Source organism: Leptopilina boulardi, unplaced genomic scaffold (genome assembly GCF_019393585.1).
Source record: "Leptopilina boulardi isolate dan_hultmark-lab unplaced genomic scaffold, ZJU_Lbou_2.1 LbouV2_305, whole genome shotgun sequence".
Lineage (NCBI taxonomy): Eukaryota > Metazoa > Arthropoda > Insecta > Hymenoptera > Figitidae > Leptopilina > Leptopilina boulardi.
This window is the reverse complement of record NW_026137869.1, coordinates 437,801-457,704: the sequence shown is the minus strand read 5'-3', so window position 1 is coordinate 457,704 and position 19,904 is coordinate 437,801. Positions and strand designations below refer to the sequence as shown.

Here is a 19,904-nt window from a genome sequence, read left to right as displayed (position 1 = left end):
AAAGGCCATTAATAACAATTTTTTATAGACCACGTATATTGCAATCACATTTTACACAATAGACATGCAATTAAAATGCAATAATTTCATCTGTACAGATTATTACATATATATATATTTTTTTTTGTGTATAAATTATGTTCAATTCACAACTTTGCATTCACAACATATTTTTTTTTTTTGTTCATAGTTATTATCAGTATTATTATAGAATTATTAAATTGTTATAAGATTTATCGAAATTTTTTTTGTATAAAAAACTTTGTATAAAAGAATTTGATTCTCGAATAATTAATATTTCAAGGTAAAGTGTAAAAAAGAAAACAATAACAAATAAGACTTATTTTTAAACCATAGTGGAACAAACATTAAATTTTTCTTTCAATTGGTCGCTTATGAATTCCCAATATTTTTTTCTTATTACATCATATTTGTCCGCTAAATCCACGCAAAGCTGAAAATAATTTAAAAAAATTTTTTGAATTTCTAAAATATTAGTTATTTTTAATAATGGTTAAGAATTATTTATACCTTAAGGGCATTATTAACGTGAAATAGAGAATCTGGTGGTTCAGTTTCTTTATGCCTTTCTTGACAAATATCAATGATACATGCAAGTAAATGGTTTACTCTACATCCTTCGGAGTACAATTTTTGACATAAGTTTATAACTTTTTCATTATAGCCTAAACCCTTTGGATCATTATTGAGAATTCTGAAATTATACGAATATATTTTAAAAATAATTTCCAGTATTCTAAAAATAAATTAATATAATAAATAGAAATAAATAAAAGATTCACTTACCCTTTCAAATAACTCCAAGGGCTTTCATTTCCTTTAACAATATGAATTTTACTTATGGCAAATTCAATTTCACGATCTATTATTTCTGGCTCAAATTTTGTGGTGTTATCCAATACAAAATAACGTTGATTCCATGCTGAATTATTTCGCACATCTTCTAATAATAATTCTTCAACGTACTCTAGTTCCTTATCATACAAACTTTAAACGAAAAATAATTAAATTAAAAATAATTATTCAAGTCAGAAGTCAAATTTTGTCGACAATGTACATAATTTATTTTAAAATATTCCATTATCATATAAGAGGTAAAAAAAAAATACGCCAACGATATATTTCTAGCGATACTTTTAATCATCACAGAAATATACTTTTTTTTTAAATATTATAAAATAGTTTGCTTATTTGATTAATTTAAATAATAATTTATATTTTTTAGTAAAATTATTAAAAATGTTGTTACTTACTTATATGTTCTAATAACCCATTGACGATGCTGCCAAGCATGATAATTTTTAGAATCCTTTTTTAATATCATTGCAGTGAATTCTAATTCATAACTAGGATCTTTTAACAATTCCACAATCACTTGTCGATGATGCCAAAGTTGATAGTTTTTTGAATTTTTTCTCATCATAAAATTAATACATTTTAATTCTTTTTCAAGATCGCTACCTAAACTTTTAAGAATTTCTCTTCTATATGTCCAAACTGTATAATTGGCAGGATTTAAATTAGCACAATCTAAAGTTAATTCTAATGCTCTTTCTGATTTCTCTCCTGATTTTAAAATTGCTCTAAAATAGTCGTATGCATCTCTGACTGTGAAAAAATTGAAAATAGAATAACAATTTTTCAATAATGAAAAGTTAATAAAATATAAAATGAGACCATAACAAAAATAACTTTTGTTTACATTGTTGACATTCAACAGATTTTTTTAAATAAAAATGTCTATAAAAAATTAAGGTACATATTTTTATTAAATTATTTAACATAAATGAATTAATTTATTTATTTACTAATTTTAAAATTATTATGAATATATGCAAAAAAGGAAAATATAAACAGTCTGTAAATTGAGGTTATGTGTCATAATTAATCCGGCTCTTATTTAGTTAAATAAAACAATTTACCTAGATATGAATTACCAAATATTTGATAAGATTAGTAAATTAAAAATAATATAAAACGTACACAAAGGAAATACATACATTTCTCTGAATATGGAATAGAAACAATTGGTTCTGGCCCATCATCCTGAGGTACGGGAACAACATCTCGCCATTCACATCTATCTCTATAAAATATTCTTTTAAACCTTTCAAAGGCTTCATCGAATGTGGCCTCATCATCTGAACTATCTGACATGCTTCTTTTTATTAATTACTATACAAAAAAGTACTTTTAAAATATTATTAATCAGTTCTGATAGGAAAGTTTCCAACAATTTGAAGTAAGTTGCCCTTCCATGCTCGTACGCAACGTAACACCAGGGTTGGATTAGAAAAAAATTTAAGGTATATTCACACGTTACATGGACATTTATTTTTATTTATAAAGTTGTTTTTTTATTTATAAAAATATTAAAGATTTATAAGAGATGAAATTTAAGAAATTAAAGATTATTAAATTAATTATATATGTAATATTATATATGTAATAAAAGTAGGAAGCGGCGCTGACATCGAAAATTTGTGTTGCGTAGTTACGCGTAATTCGTGGTTTTCTACGTATAATACCCAAAAATTATTTAATTAATTCGATTTTAATATAAATTCAAGATTGTTCAGTGAAAGCTTATGTGTCGCAAATATATTTAAAAAATTTTTTTTGATTAATTTCACTATTTATTCATTAGATATTTATATATATCTAATTTCTAGTTTTGTATAATTTAAACACCCCGCCTTTTGAGTTCAGAGCCATCTGGTAGAATGCAAATAAACAAGTTCAAATTTTACTGACGCCAACTTCACTTTAAGCCCATCATGGCCGTTTGTTGCAGTGCGATTGTTTAACCGGTGTTCATTATTGTTCGTTTTCCTCTGATTTTAAACGTTTTTATCAAATATTTTTAGGTCAGTTTTAATATTTCAAAGTTGTGATCAGTGTTATCGATGTTTGTGTGATAAATTATTTGCGTTTTAATAAGTTATTAAGTGAATTTCAAGATGTGTAGTAGGCCGGTAGAGTCAGACTTTACTTTGCGTTGACAAATTTTCAGTTAATTTTCCATAGATTTCTTCTTAATTTTCGTTCAAAAAAACATAATTGCTCATTAATATTTCAAGATTAAATGAATTTCTATTGTGTGCGATGATAAAATCTGATAAAGATGGACCATGAGAAGGTGTCAAGTTATGTAAAATTGTTAGGCGCGTAGTTTTATTATTAAGACACCATCTTTTTTTAATGACCACATGTTGTTAAAAAGTTCGATTTGTTTAGAAGTAAATAGTTAGAATTAAATTAAGAGTTTTTGTGTTAATTTTACACGGTTGAGTGTATTATTTTTTCTCGTAATTACGCGAAATTAATAAATATATTTTCGGGAATAGTGATCACGTGATATTTATATCCACAAGGATTTGGAGGAGAAAATTGCAGTTTCTTTGTTTTTTCATTTTTAGATTTGCATTATTTTCGTCTAAATTCTCCTTTGATCAGCATAAATAAATTATAATACCAGATTTTAAATAATGAAAAACGGAATAGTGAAAAAGTCAGGAAATTCTTAGTAAATTCAATGCGATATTTTGATATTCGTTCTAATTATTAGAATCAGTGGTGAATTGAGATAATTTTTGAATCGGAAATTTAAAATTCGCGTAATTAAAAGAAAAGTTTTTCGATTCTAAATTTCGAAAGTGAGTGCTCAAAAATTGATAATTCCTAGAAGGATACTTTAGGATGGAGATCATTTACAGAAAAATATATTTTAAACGTAAGTTTTATATTTTTTTTTTCCAATATTTAAGTAATTTAAAAATTTGATTAATTCACTTTTTCTTTTATTTACTAATACTAAAAAATCAATACTGTATAAAAAGAAAATTTCATTTTATTCAATTCCAGTGAATACTGATTAATTAAAAATTTAATAGTTAAAATAATTTTAAAAATTATTCTACATTTAATAATGTTTTATTGATTGTACAATTATTTATTATATGTATATTCAGAATATTCAGTAGAATTTTAATTATTTACAGAGGGAAAGACGAGAGAGAAATGGAGAAAAAGTGAGTACAAAAAATATTATTCTGACGTTAGAATACCCAAGTGAATTCATTTTATTATTTAATTTTTCAAATTATATTTTAGAAACAAATTTTCACATATTATTGAAATATCAATTTTTTCAATAACAATTACAACAATCGGTAGATAAAATCTAAAAAATTGAAAATTTATTAATTTTTTTTACTGATATTTAAATTTTTAAAAGCTTTATAAAGTGCAAATAACATTTTTCTTTAATTCGTAAAAAACGGGGATCATAAATAAATCATTAATTATAATTGATAATTATTTAACTAATTGAATAATTTATTATTAAATTAATTAAATATCAATTATATTATAATTAAATTGATTAAATCGTCATTAACGACAGTTTTTGAAGAAAAATTATATTAGAAATGAAAAAGAATAAATATTTTCATGGATTACACGTGTTACACGTCATGCCAACGAACTCTATTAAATATTTAACATTCAGTGTTGCTCGTCGCGTATTCTCACGTTTTTTTTTTTTTTTTTTCATATTTGTTTATATATGCAAGTGCTAAAATTGCGTAGTGAATATATCGATATGACATTATCAGAATTTAATGTGTATATTCAGCGTATTCTCATTTTGCTTTTAAATGGTATAAATTATGCATAAACAAGATACTAATCGTTATTGTTGGTTTTGTTATCAATATCATAGGCGCCACAAGTATAATAATTTATTTATTTGACACCAAAAATGATATAATACACCTGACAATTATATAAACATTCTTTAGTTAATATATAATATGACCATTACAGAGATATAAATCGTATTATTTTGTTTTTTTGAAAAAAAACTTTGATATAAATTTTAACGTTTTTATATAAAAAAAAGTAACTTTATTGTGATAATGAAGTTTTTCTTTGCATCTTAAGTTGAATTTAAAAAAAATTAAAATCATTTTAATCTCCTTGCGTATCCGTTGTTTTCATTTATATATTTTTGATTGGAAAGGAAAAATAGTATATTTAGACGGAGCTTTCAATTAAATATTTTCATTTAATTTTATATATGTACATATTTTATAAGCAGCTTTTCATATTGTATATATGTGCACAAGAGAGAAAGAGAGAGAGAGAATTTATCGAAAATGATAAGAAATTCTGTTCTAAAATTGGAATATCAATAATTTCGTTAAAACATTATTGGTCTTTATATATTGATACAAGAATTACTAGATTTAATAGGTTAAATATAATTGTTGAAAACAATTAACGATAACAAACTATAACTAATTACATTTTCATTGGAATATTTTCCATATACTTTAAATTTTAATTATAAAAAAGTATTAATTATTTAAATTAAACAATTTAAATTGCCAATTTTTGATAAAAAATATGAAATTAATTCTATATGAAAATTAGATTTTAATTATATAAAAAATTATAGGACATAATAATTATTATTATTTCATTGATTATTATTATTATTATTATTATTATTATTATTATTATTTAGATTTTTTGTAATAAGTGTAAATGATTTAGAAATTTTTGAACGGGGTCAACCAAATTAAAAATTTAAAAAAAAAAACATTGTAAACCAATGCAAACAAGAATTTCATGTTTTTTACGAAGGTAAATTTGCTTTTAGAAAGATAAAAAATGTCATTAATAAAATCAACGAAAATATAACAGTATATAAACAATTTCTCAACTTAATAAATCATTTCTGAAATGTTTATCATGTTAACTTTGTGTAAAAATCTGTGCTAAAAAAATCATTAATAAAATATACAAATCGGAATGAAAAAAAATAATAAATATTAAATTCAATATAATATAAACATAATAAATAATAATAATAATAATATTAATAATAATAAAAAAAAATAGTTACAATTTTTCGTTTCAATAAGATTTTAAAAAATAATTCCTCATTAAGTTTAATTTGCTAAAGAAAAAAATATTAGATTCTTTTCTTTAAAATTAAAATACCAAAAAGATTCTTAATTTTAATTTTTGCATTTTTGAGCATATATATTTTTTAAAAAGCAAAATTGTTTATAGAAAAAATATAGTACAGGAATTTTTATTCTTTTCAAATCGGTTGTTCTATTAAATGGGGTGCGTCAGTAAACGTCATTACGTCATAGGTTGCGTGTATGAAAACCACTGATTAAGGTGAACATACATACTTCGTTTTGCACTGCATGCCAATGCTCATATTTAATAGATATATAAACGTCATTAATATCAGAATTTATGCACGTGGTTTTCCAAAATGCATTGTTTCAGTAAAAAAAAAAAAAAAATTTCTCTGTCTCTCAACTAAATTTTGATTAATTCACACTGAAAAAAAAATTTATTTGATTCAAATACTCGATTACTTGACGTATTATCAAATAAATATTTACTTGAACCAAATAATTTTTATTTGAATTAAATAAATTTTATTTGAACCAAATAAAATGTATTTGAAACAAAAACCATTTAATTGACTCAAATAATAATTATTTGTAAATAAATAATTATTTGTTACAAATAAATAATTATTTTATACAAATAAATATTTATTTGATAATAGTCAAGTAATCGAGAATTTGAATCAAATAATTTTTTTTTTCAGTTCAATCATTATATTTTTGTAATATGTTTCAATTATTTAAATATATTTAGGTTTTTATATTTTTAATTAAGATAAACATTTTGTTGAGCTAAACAAAATTTTGTCGGCAATAATAAAACGAATTTAATTCCGCATAAAATATCAACCAAATATTTTGTTGTTGAATTTTTTTTCTCCTCGCTTTTTGAAAAAAATTCATTTTTAAAAATTATCCTGTTTCGGAAAACGTTAACTATATAATTTTCATCAAAAAAAATTATTTTTATATATGGAAAAAAAGTGCCCCATTTACGTTTTACTCTATTAGGGATCATTGATCAGCAATTTATCACATAAGAATATTTATTGTGTATATACATTTTGTTGTAAGCGTGATTGAGATTTCAAAGGTCAAAATTTACAATTATAGTTAGTTATAATTATATAAATAAGAAACTTAACACTTTAATTATCCCTAGGTTGGTCTATATTAATTAATTACATTTCGAAAATGTAATATATTTTTATAGCATTTTATAAAGCGCACAAAAATTTTGATTTCGAGTCATCAAACATTGTAAATAATTTTAATGCGAGTGTTTTAATCAAGCACAGTATGTACCAAAACGTCATTTCTGTTATATTTGCTAATACACTTGCAATTATGAATCATTGTTTTAACTTCACATTTGTGTATATGTATCATTATGTTTTGTAAATTTGAAATGAAAAACAAAAGATTGAATTTTAGACAGAAATTTAAGCAAACGAAAAAAAATATTACACTCTCTCAATTATTGAATGTAATGTATTATTTTACCAGAAATTTTTTTACCATTTTTGGCAAAAATATTCCCTTTTTTTTATTATAACCTGTTGATTGCGTTTTCGGAACAATTTTTTTGAAATTTATTTTTGTACTCTCTAGAATGAGCGCGATTTCGCTGATTCAATTTTTGAGAGTACGTTTTATTTATTAATAACTATTTTTTATAAATGCAATTATTATATAAATTATACATATTTTTAATTACAAGTTTCATTATTTTAATTTTTTTATTTTATAAACATTGAATTTTATTGTAATATAAAATTCTGAATAAAGCGCACAATAAAATAGACACCTGTGAGCATAAATTGTATGCTCGCAGATTATCTTGAGAGGAGGAATTCGCTCAAAATAAGGTTCCTTTGTCACGTGTATTCGTACTCGCGAGTCTTCTTATAGAAATTACGCATTTCGAACCAGAAGGGTCACGAACCTCACTTTGTCTTTTCTCTTTTTTCCAAGTTTTAGTTCCTTTTTCTTTCTTTTTACACTTTGTTAATAAAATATTTATTTCGAATTATATTTTATATAAAATATATTTTCGATAAATCAATATTGAAACATATATATACATAATTTAATACGTATACGTTGTATACGTTTGAGATAATTATTCTCTTAAAAAAATTTTCTATCACTAGACATGGAAAATTGTTTTGAAAATTTTGTAATATTTTCCTCTCCTCTGACAAATATATATATATTTGTAATAAAAGAAGAGCTAAAGTTGAATGAGGTCGTGTATTATCTGACAATAAGTGAAACTTTTATATATGAACTAATTATTGCTTTCATCGATCTTTATAACAATATATATATATGTATTCCGAGTTTTATAGATATTTTTGGGAAAAGTTTTGCGAAATTAATGACTTGGATTCATTTTTATTACATAGATTTGTAAATATATAGATTCATCGAAGATATTGCAAAAGAAATAAAGCAAATTTTAATAATTTAAAAAATGTTATATATATACATTGTATAATATACACTAATTTATATTTAAATTTTAAATACTTAGCCAATTCAATGAGTCACAAAATTGGAGCATATATATGTATTTCACGAATTGAGTTTACAAGGAAAAAATTATTGTTTCATGACTTTTCTTGAAATTCTCCGTCCTTTAGAGATACATATATTTCTCTATATTTTCTGTGTTAATTTAGATCAATGAAGAAAATTCTCTTCTCACAATTCACATATTGCACTCCATATAAAGTGAAGATAAAATCATCAACGTTTTTTATTTGCTTTTAGCTTCTTAGTAATAGATAATATTTCCAAATTCTTATCCCTATTTCTTTCTTTATACTTTACAATATCCAAAAAAAAATTTAAATTGAAGGTCACACGAGAAGGGATTTGTAGAATCTTGGTTTTGAAATTGATTTGCACGTGCCTGTAAATGTACCGTGCGGCGGAATATAGGAAGCAGGAACAGGAATATATATATATCTATATTGTGACCACTGGATCGAGTGTTGCTTTTGCATTTGTTTTATATGTACACTATACCAACTAACATCCGTTAAAAAAGTGTTAGTATTCCCATTTTCTTTGTGTTGGTCACAAAATGTTTGTATGGGTTCACTACAACAAGTCTCATGAAATTCAAAGTTGTGCGCATGCGTTAAATACATACACACATACTTTGCAATAGACCAAATGCATTTGTATTGGTGTATTGCGGAATCATACAGGGCTATTTTGACGGGAAGGCAGAGAAGGTCACATGACTAGACGCTTGGCCGACCGCTGACCGACACCACACACTAACTTTATACATACACGCTTATACACTACTTGCAACAAAGTATTTACATCTGTGTGCATCCATGTTGACCATAACAAAATACATGTGCTCCATTTTTAAATGCCGATTAGTTTGCCGATTTTGATTCTTTTAGTTTTGAATTTTCGATTCTTTTATCAAAAATTTTTAGAGATATTTTGTAAATACGATTTTAGAATTCCAATCGTATTTTCTATTTATTCACAATTAGAAAAATATTAGTAAAAACAAATTATTTTTCTATTTCAATCATGAGTTTTTGAATGACCTCCTCTTGGATTAGAATCTGAATTTTTAAAGCGGATATAATATCTCGGGTACCCTTCCCCATTATCAGTGTTGAAAGAACTGATATGGGTCATTGGTATGAATTACGTCACACGTGTTTGCATTTTATGCAAGAAGGGCCCTTTTTTTAAAAAAAGGAACGTTAATAAATCCAAGATTAATGAAAATATTGAAAGAAGAAATGAAATATTGGATGACGTTTAGTGCTGTATTATGGGATAATGATAATGACGTTTACTTTGTAAATGATGAGTACTTATGAGAAGAGAGTATATTGGAGAGTCTGGCCCAAAGATTAGTTCTGCCATCCCTGTTGTATATGGTTTTCTGAAGATACATACTAGTGGAAGTGAGAGAGCCCTCAAGAGAGTTAGACAAACAGTCTCCCATTTGTGTGCAATGCACACGGGTAAAAAGAGAGAGAGAGAGAGAAAGAGAGACAGAGGGAAGGGATAAAGGCGTCGTCGACGATCATCAACGATGGCGTGGCAGTAGTGGAGCAAGGGGGACAAAGGGGAATATGGCAGACAGACATGTACACTTTACGGAGCCACCAGCAGAGGCGAATACTTGTTCATCGACTCTTTCATGTGCACGTGTGCATGTGGCTTTTTTTTAAATCAGTGTGTGTAACAATCTCTCATATACACATACATAGAATTGGCCTGAAGGCTCGCCTCTTTTCCACACTGACAGTTCCCTCGTGTTTACAGTGGCACACACACAGATAGAAACTATCCAATGTTTATGATTCTCACTCTCTCATTTTTCGCCTATGTGTGAGCACCTTGCAACCACTTTAATGTGCCGTTTGTGTTATTGTATGCATGTGCTAGAAAGAGATACACAACATGAGTAATGTACACACATACAAAGAGAGAGGAGAAGGAAAATAGCGTGCGCTCGCGCATATCAGGACATGATCAGGGCTATGCTGCGTTAGCATTGTGAGTATCGTGTGCGTCGGGCGAAGTAGACGGTTTACTTGGTGTTTCTGGCTGTGTTCGACTTGACTTGGCGCTAAAAAAAATATGCGTAAACTCGCGGCCAGTGGTTCACCGTCGTTGGTTCGTGCGTGCTCGATCGATACGCCATTGCGGCGCAGCGTGCCAAGTAAATCGGTCGTCTGACAATGCCCACGGGAACTGTTAATGTGGTGGTGGTGGTGGTGGCGAAGTCGTCGGAGGTGTGATATCTGTCAAGCAAATACATCAAAAGAAGATATTAGCCTGAAAGTGATTGGAATAAGTTTAATTTTTGTGATTGTTGAGAATGCTCCACTGGCAGGATGTGATAATGTGTCTGTGAGAGTTAGTGGACATGTGTCGTTTTGCTGATCGCCACTTGGATGGACATTCAAAAGGCCCAGGCCACCGACCCGTACCCGTGACCGAGCCCTGTATTTTGGGTCGAGTGTGTATATGTGAAAGATGTAACCAAGCCTCTATGTGTGAATTGTGATTCGAGCGCTTGCGTTTCCTCACCACGGCCGCCACCTTCGACCTTCGGGGACGCGTCAGGGGGACGTCGTTTGACTGATACGGATCCAAGTCAGCAGTGTCATGTGCGTGGACACGATGTTGTGGTGGTGCGATGGTTGTGTCGCGTCGTCAACGAAGAAGACGACGACAATTCGACACCTAGGTCAGACTTAGGAGAGAGAAAAAAAAAAAAAAAAGAAAGAAGAGATTTATCGCGAGTCAGTGCTTCGCAGTCAATCAGTTTAAAGTCGCGCACGAGGCGAGAACAGGGGGGGTCGGCTCTGATGAGATGGACCGGGTTTATCTCTGTCCCGCAAACGTATCTGCTTTTTGCAAAAAGTTTGTGCGTTCGGAGTGTGAGCGCGTGTGCAAATCTTGAGCTATCTCGCTAACAACAACGAGTTCCTCTGTGTCTCGTCTTGGTTTCGAGGGGAAAAAAAAAACGAAAGAATTCTGATATTATACATAATGGAGACGCTACTACCAGGCAAGACAAACAATCAATCGTACAGTCCACAGCTGAAAACGGTTTTAAAAACATATCAGCTGTCAGCCGTCAAGAGTTTACAGGGTCCAAGCTCGGCCCTGTTGGATATGGAATGTAAAGGTCTGCTTCAGGAACAAGCAGGCTTTCGTTTCTCACCAACGAGTCATGGCACAGATACCATTACGGAAGGTTGTGGTAAGACAATTGTCAAGGACAGAATATCACCGGTGTCAGTTTTGTGTAAAGATTCAAGGGTGGGTCATTTACCTGATGATTCTGACGATGATCCCCAACCTGAGAGGTTGAAAATACCATTGGAAAAACGTGAACTCGAATTTCCGATTCCAATATTGACAACACCGGATCAAAGTTGTTCGGAGAGGTGTGAAACATTGCTTGAAGGGGAGAGGATATCGTGCTTTGTTGTGGGTGGAGAAAGGAGGTTATGTCTGCCACAGATACTCAATACTGTTTTGCAAGATTTTTCATTACAGCAGATAAATCAGGTGTGCGATGAGTTACAAATTTATTGTTCAAGATGTACTCGCGATCAATTAGAGGAACTTAAATTGTCTGGTATTTTACCTCGTAATGCACCGTCTTGTGGTTTAATAACACAAACCGATGCAGAACGATTAGTGAGTGCTTTACTTTCCCGGGCTGAACCCTGTTTGGCTATACCAATTCAGGAACATGAATTTGAAGAAAAGAAACTTCATAAAAAAGAAGTTGACGAGAATTGTGTGTCGAGATTTAAAGTGTATCATGAGTGTTTTGGAAAGTGTAAGGGAATTTTTGATGCTGATTTGTTTATAACGGAGGACTCGGCTTGTATTGAGTGTTTAGAGTGTGGTTTAAGGTTTTCTCCAGCAAGATTTGTGAGGCATGCACATCGTTCATTGGAAAATCGGACATGTCACTGGGGTTTCGATTCAGCTAATTGGAGATCATATCTTCTTTTATCTCGAGACCAGGGGCATTATAATAAAGTTGTGAATTACTTTCAGGAACTTAAGGAGAGACATCTTCTTCCTAACTCGAAACGAAAATTTGAGGTGTATTTTTAAATTTTGTTTCTCTATACTTTTTGTTATTTTTTGTTATTGTCATTCGTCAAAGGGGTCAATCATTCATTACGTGACATTGATGATTGACACAGATATCATTATCAAAACAGTTGAATATTGCAAATAACTATATTAGTCTAAACAAAGATATGGTAAAAAGTATCACGTACTGATGGACTGATTCTTTGACGACAACAAGAATTTTCATATTCGTCATGAATTTCCAACTTTTTTTTTTTAGAACTGTTTACAATTCATATAAATTATTTCGATTCAATGTAGAAATTAATGAAAAGGAGAAAATATGAATCTTAAGGGTCATTGATTTTTTTTTTTCGGTAATTTTTCATTTATTCAGAATGATAATGTTCTTTAGCAAGGAAAAGGTCAATATAAATTTAATCAAGTGTTTGCTGATATAAGCTGTTTGTTTCGAGTTTCTTGAATTGAATAGAAATATCTTTCTAAGATATGTCGCTTTGTCTAGAGTTTAGAATGGTTTTTCATTTTTTTTTTTTTTTTAAATTTTTATTATCTTCAAGCTGCAGACTTGTCTGATAACTGATACTGATAAAGCTTGTGTTAGCCTAACATAACATTTTTAAAGTTCTTCATAATTATCATTTTGACCAGATAACGTAATGTGGTTGCCAAGAATTTCTAAATTACATTCAGAAAATTAGATTATATTTAAGTTAAGTGCATGTACACTTAATATTCTGAAATTTATTAAATATATAGAAATATTGGAAATATTTTTTTAAAACTATTAGTTATAAATATTTTGATTCGTGTCCAGTGATCTTATTGTTAAAATATCATACTGAATATGAGGAAGATTTTCAATTTCAATATTTTTCAAATGAATTGTCAACAGTTTTGAAAATATAATGTCGATGGTGTGTTCATTGTTGTGAACATATATTCATTGAAATTATTATTTCCAGTTCCGATATGAACCTGAGAAGTTAGCCAAGAAATTAAAGAAGGAAATAGCGAAGGAAGAATTTCCTGGCGGTATTTATAATGGAAATGGATTGGGCCTTTATCATCCTGTTTCAACAGTAACTAGTGCTAATGATCCTTATTTACAAATGCAGTGGGCTGTTTTTGAATTAGCTGCAAGAGGCGCATCTGCATTTAGGCCTTGGAATACACCTGGATCGTGTAAACTTAGGGAAAGGTGCGCAAATGATAAAAAAAAATTGTTGAATCTTTGAAATGTTTATTGTATAGAAGCGTTTTGTTATTTTGTTACGAGAGAAACTTGATCGTGACTAACAATCGTCTTTTATATTTAGTTCACCACTGGTTCCTGCTTATCTCAGCCGAGGACCACCAGTACTTCAACATCCTGAACGTGTAGTACCCCTCTCGGAGTGCGAACGTTTTGAACCTCATTATCAGCCTAATGTTGCACTAGCTCCAATAGCAGCATCAACAGTATCTCTCATTCCCACAGCTCCAGTTCAACATCATCATCATCATCATCATCGTCGATATCCACATGAACGTCGTCGTCACAATCATCGATCACCAAGTCCTAATGAAAAATCCGAATCATTTCCTGTTAGTGTGAAACTTGAGAAACCATCGTCGCCTGTACCGAGTGCTGGTTTTGTTCCATTAGGTGGACCACCATTGACAGATGAAACTCAAGATGAATTATGTCCTGAGGAAAAAATTTTAGGACATCATCATCAAGAGGAAGAGGAAAGTACAGCGGTTACTTCATCAACTGTTAATGTTGAAACAACAACAACAACAACAGCTATTGAAGTTGTCACATCATCGCCAGAAATTGATCTCAATTCAGATGGATCAACGGCAATAGAACTTCAAGAAAGACTTTTGGGTATTGATTTGCCAGTAGATGTTGTTGAATTGATAAAACGTTTATCATCGGAAAATGCAATTTTACGACAAGCACGAATAAATGATGCACGTGAAATTGCAAGGTTACGTGATTTATTGCAAATCAAAGAATTGCAAACAACATGTAAAATTGAAAATAATGAAGATGTAACGAATGCAAGTGTAGCCGATAGCACTGAAAGTAATGAGAAATTAAAGGATTCAACAATACTTTCAGAAAGTAAAACACCAGAATCCGATGTTGTCTCGAATGAGAGTAATGATTAGAAACATTTTTACCGCGGTTATAAATGCAATACTCGAAATTTTTTGTCTAATGCTCAATGGTTCTGAATTTTTCCTTAGATATGAAATTATTTATTAATTAATTTTTTTTTTATAAATGTGAATAATATGCCGAAAATTATAAGCAAATAGTGATAATTTTTTTTTTAACTCCAAAATTAATGGGGTTTTAATTTTGATTTTAAAGGGAAAAAGACAGAACTGATAGGCAAAAAATTTTCGAAAAAAATAATAAAACAAGCTCAGTAATCAATCGCGGCACTTATCGTTCGTTTTTGGATAAGTGTGGTACTGAAATTTTCGCGCTAGAGGTATTAAAAAAAAAAAAAAAAAAATGAATATATATAAATATATATTAAAACGATTCTAAATAAAATTGAGAACTCTCTTGGTTATGTGATAAATGAAGAGCCTTTAAACGTTATTGTATATGACGATTAAATTCAGAGTTCTTAAATTGTAAGTAATAAAACTTTATCAACGGTTTTGTTTTTTGACCCATTGTAGATATTGTACAATACAGAGAAAAAAAGATTAATTAGTTATTAAAATGAAATATTACCACGCCACACGATGATAGAAAAACATAAAGGAAATAATGAGTGCGTAGTTGATATTAAATATCAAATGCGCGAGATTTTTTTTCCTTTTTTTTTAAAAAAAAAAAGAAAGAAAAGGCGATATGCTTGAATATAATGAAGTTTGGGTTATTTTTCAAATAACCTTTCTGAATTTATAATATTGCATAGTGTATATAACGTATACATTCTGAGGTCAGATATATATTATATATATATGTATATATATATATATAATATATATATATATCTAAATTAGGGTGATTGTAAAAAAATTTTTTACATCAAAAATCAGGAAATAAAATTAATTTTCACTGAAATCTGACTAAAGAAGTTTTTGTTGATATATGATTTTAATCGTCAAAAATTAAAATTTGTTTACTATCACCTTAATATATGTTAATAAAAAAAAAAAAAACAATAAGCGAATTATTGCAAAAAGTACAAAAACCCTAGGTGCTATATTGTTACGCTAGGTTTCGAGCAAGCAAATAAAAGAGCTTGATGTATTCCAGCAGTTGGTTTGAAAATGTGTCGTGAGAAAGCATCGAAAGCATTATATATTTGGCATTATTATTTTTTGTTTTTTTTTTTTTTTTTTGCATTAAAAAGGAGACGTCTCTCCTTTATTCCCCCTCTTTTTTCGAGTTGATGACTTTTATTGAAGATTAGAAATTGATTTTGCCAACGCAAAGATCATATTATTTTCTACTTACCAACGATGTTCTTCCTTCGCTCTAAGTTTTTTGAGAGTTACTGTATTTTATTCAGAAAGGAAGCTCATCGTTAAAATTATTATTATATTTTTACCAAATTTTATCTGTTTTTTTTGTTTTTTTTTTTATTAAAAATATTTTTTTAATTCTATTTTTCTTTTTATATTTTACTCGAAATTCTTTAATAAAAGTTGTTGATTAGTTTCAATATATATATACATATATGGCAATGATTGCGTAACAATCAGGAGTACAAGAAGATAGTCAATACTCGATTTTAACGGACACATTTTTTTCGAGATGTATATATATATATATATATAAAGATTGATGAAAAAAAAAAATTTTTAGCGAAAAAAAAGTTTCCCTCCCCCCTCCCCCCTAAGCCCCGTTTTTATCAAGTCAAACTGTAATATTCAATAGCTGATACCGTACATATTTAGTAATAATAAATCGATTATATCGATAGATTCGTTATTAAGTCGTGCGTATTCATATTTACATTGTACAATAAAAAAAAAAATGATGAAATGGAACAAGTTAAACAGTGCCCGTATGCGCGTATTATTGAAATCGCACATTTACTCAGACGTATTAGAGGCTGCTTGGAAGATCTCTCATATTGTTGTTTTGATTAATTTATCATTTTACAGTATTTTAAATTTCTTTTTTTTTTAAATAAAATTACAAATATCGAATGACAGATTTTCAAAGCAATTTAGTAGAGCCTGAATAATGATAATTAACAGTAAATATAACATAGGACGCATACAATCACCAATTATGTTCGGTATAATCGACTTCGTACGACATACATACTTTACAATAAAAAAAAAAAAAAATATTACAAATATTGTAAGAATTTTCCCACCTAAGAAATATAGAGAATTGTAATAGTCTACGTTTTTTCATACACACTCGGTTTAAATTTTATCTAGGATTATTATAATACAAGATTAATAAATATACATATGTGTATATCTTACGTACTACTCCAAAAAAAAAAAAAAAAAAAAAATTCGGAAACGATTCACGAAAAATATTTCATTCAATCGAATTTTTTTTATTGTCAAATTTTTACGTATTATATTATTATTGTACTCTCTGGTCATGTTTTAAGTATGATTATAACGCAAACTAAAACACGTGTCCGATATATATATATATAGATATATGATATCGATTTGTACTTCCTATATATTTTCTTTTAGATTTTTATTTTTTCAAACTCTTTTCTTCGTATTTCCAAAGAGGGTGTCTAAAACCAAAATAAGGGGTCAAAATTTATTTAAAAAAAAAAGAGAGAAATTAATTTTGGTCTGCTCTCTAAATCTGAATTAGTAAAAATGTTTACTAATTTAAATTAGTGACTCACTTTTTGCTTTAGAATTAGTTAAATTTTACTAATTGTTAGTAAAAGTTACTAATAATTAGTAAAATTTTACTAATTCAGAATTCTTTTGCTTTAGAATTAGTTAAATTTTACTAATTGTTAGTAAAAGTTACTAATAATTAGTAAAATTTTACTAATTTAGAATTCTTTTGCTTTAGAATTAGTTAAATTTTACTAATTGTTAGTAAAAGTTACTAATAATTAGTAAAACTTTACTAATTCAGAATTCTTTTGCTTTAGAATTAGTTAAATTTTACTAATTGTTAGTAAAAGTTACTAATAATTAGTAAAATTTTACTAATTCAAAAGCAAAAAGTGCGTCACTAATTCAAATTAGTAAACATTTTTATTAATTCAGATTTAGAGAGTGGATTTACCCCGGTTGATTAATTGAAAATCATTTTCGGAGTTGTACATTTTACCAATTTTTGTATAAATGAGACCAAATTTTTTTTTTTTTTTGGGGGGGAAATTTTGACTGGTACCTTTATTTATTATTTACTAGATAGATATATTTTATACGTTGAGTATTATTTTACGAGCAAATTTTATTTGAAAATTATATTTTTTTGCAAATCAGCTTTATTAGGTTATTGAATAATAAGCTCTTGAAAAGATTGCTTTTTATGGAGAGTATGAAGTTAAAAAGTTTGGCAAAATTTTTTTTTTATACCTTTAAGGATATAATTTAGTTAATTAATAAAAGAAATTATGCCAAAACTTTTTAATAATTGTTTTTTTTTTCAAATGATTATAAATACAAAAGTTGTTTTTGTGGAATTTTTTTTCGCATAATATAAATGACACTCACTTTGGAAATAATGATTTATATATATATATATTGTATATGAAAAACCCCTTGATTATAAAAAAAAAAAAAAACAAAACGAAAAAAAGTGAATCAATATTCTTCAGTCGTTTTGACATAACATTTTTGAATGTACTACACGTAAGAAGCATTATCTACCGCGACTTATTATTATTGTAGATATTATAAATATTGTTAAAGAAAATAAACTATTGAAACACAGTCGGTAGACGATAGCTCTCGTTTTGATTAAATATATTAATTGTTCCGAGACGTCGTGTGTGTAGTTTCCAAAATGTTTTGATTTGTAGAAAATTGTTTTCACCTCCCCCCCCAAAAAAACCCTCCCCGTTACCCCTTCAAATTTCGCGTCCGCGAGAGAGTGATTTGTATGATTTTTTTTTTCTCATTTTAATTTGATTCGAAACTGAAATTATAATGTTCTTTTTAAATTATTATATTACTTAACATTAGTACCTGCAATTGGCGAGAATGCCTACAAATTTGTGATGAAAGTTTTTATAATGCATAATATGTATGAAAATGTAATCGCATACAGAGATCTAGTGCAAATAATTATTCTTAATTACTATATTACATGTAACCAGTGATTCTAACTTATAAAACCCTTAAGTTATACCTAATTTTTTTTTTTTTTTTTTTTTTTTTTAAATTACATATAACCCACGTTTAGTTGTCATTATTTCAAATATTTGAACTTTTGTGGGTAGTTTTTTTTATTATTTTTTTTTTTTTGAGTGCATACTCATGTTGCGCAATTGTCAATAGTTTATTTTCTTATATTAAATTGCACATATATATTTATTTCGTCTTTCAATAAAAATATTGAATCAGATTCATTAATAAAAAAAAAAAAAGAAACAAAGTGTTACAATTGTTTTTAATTTAATGAAAATATAATTAGTTGACAAAAAAAAACTCCATTGTTATATAAAAAGAAAAATATTATATAGTGTCATTAAATACAAAGTGCAAAGTGAAAGTACAAAATTCTATGGCTCATCTATTTAATAATTGACCTATTTATGATTGATATTATTTGTTAAAAAATATAATAATTTTTTTTTCCTCTATGATGAAATTTTTTGTTTAAAAAATTATTTTTAAAATTTAATGTTTACAATTTTGTTTTAATAATTAATTTTTCCATATATTTATTGTTGTAAACATTTTTTTTGTATATTAAAATTTTTTTAAAAATATTAGAATTATTTAATTAAAAAAATAAGTACAAATTAGATTAGAGGGCCACTGTAATTATATATATTGGTGTAAATTCCCTTATCGCGCTTTTTGAAAAAAAAAATTGGAATTATCTTTTTTTCATGGTCCAATTTTATTATTATTATTAGGTGCGATGAAATTATATTTAATATAGAAAATGAGGTGTTCATTATAATATATAGTAGATTATTAAAATTTAAATATTTAGATATTACCAAATAAAAGGTATTACTCTAAGCGTATTCAATTTTCTCTGTTGTATTGATTTTTCTCTAAAATTGGAACCGCACGTTCTCATTGCTTTATGCATTCAATTGTTGAAATTTTAATGGATTTTTTTTGTTTGCATTTTTCTATTCAATCTGTCAAAAGGGACATTGATTTTTAGGAATAACTGATATAATAATAGAATAC

At 27.7% G+C, this 19,904-nt stretch overlaps 2 protein-coding genes across 2 annotated transcripts; one reads left to right on the top strand and one right to left on the bottom strand.

Annotated features, from left to right (window-relative positions):
- Positions 1-12: 12 nt before the first annotated feature.
- On the bottom strand, positions 13-2,284 carry LOC127283057 (protein farnesyltransferase/geranylgeranyltransferase type-1 subunit alpha). Its single transcript, XM_051307716.1, has 5 exons — positions 2,022-2,284; positions 1,275-1,629; positions 808-1,008; positions 532-715; positions 13-454 (listed from the first exon to the last, which is right to left on the bottom strand). The coding sequence occupies exons 1-5, from the start codon at positions 2,176-2,178 to the stop codon at positions 347-349; spliced, it is 1,005 nt and encodes a 334-aa protein (XP_051163673.1). The 5' UTR covers positions 2,179-2,284; the 3' UTR covers positions 13-346.
- Positions 2,285-9,994: 7,710 nt separating this feature from the next.
- LOC127283053 (ski oncogene) lies at positions 9,995-18,849 on the top strand. The gene is made up of 3 exons (XM_051307712.1): positions 9,995-12,578; positions 13,538-13,773; positions 13,892-18,849. The coding sequence occupies exons 1-3, from the start codon at positions 11,505-11,507 to the stop codon at positions 14,730-14,732; spliced, it is 2,151 nt and encodes a 716-aa protein (XP_051163669.1). The 5' UTR covers positions 9,995-11,504; the 3' UTR covers positions 14,733-18,849.
- The last annotated feature ends 1,055 nt before the right edge of the window (positions 18,850-19,904 follow it).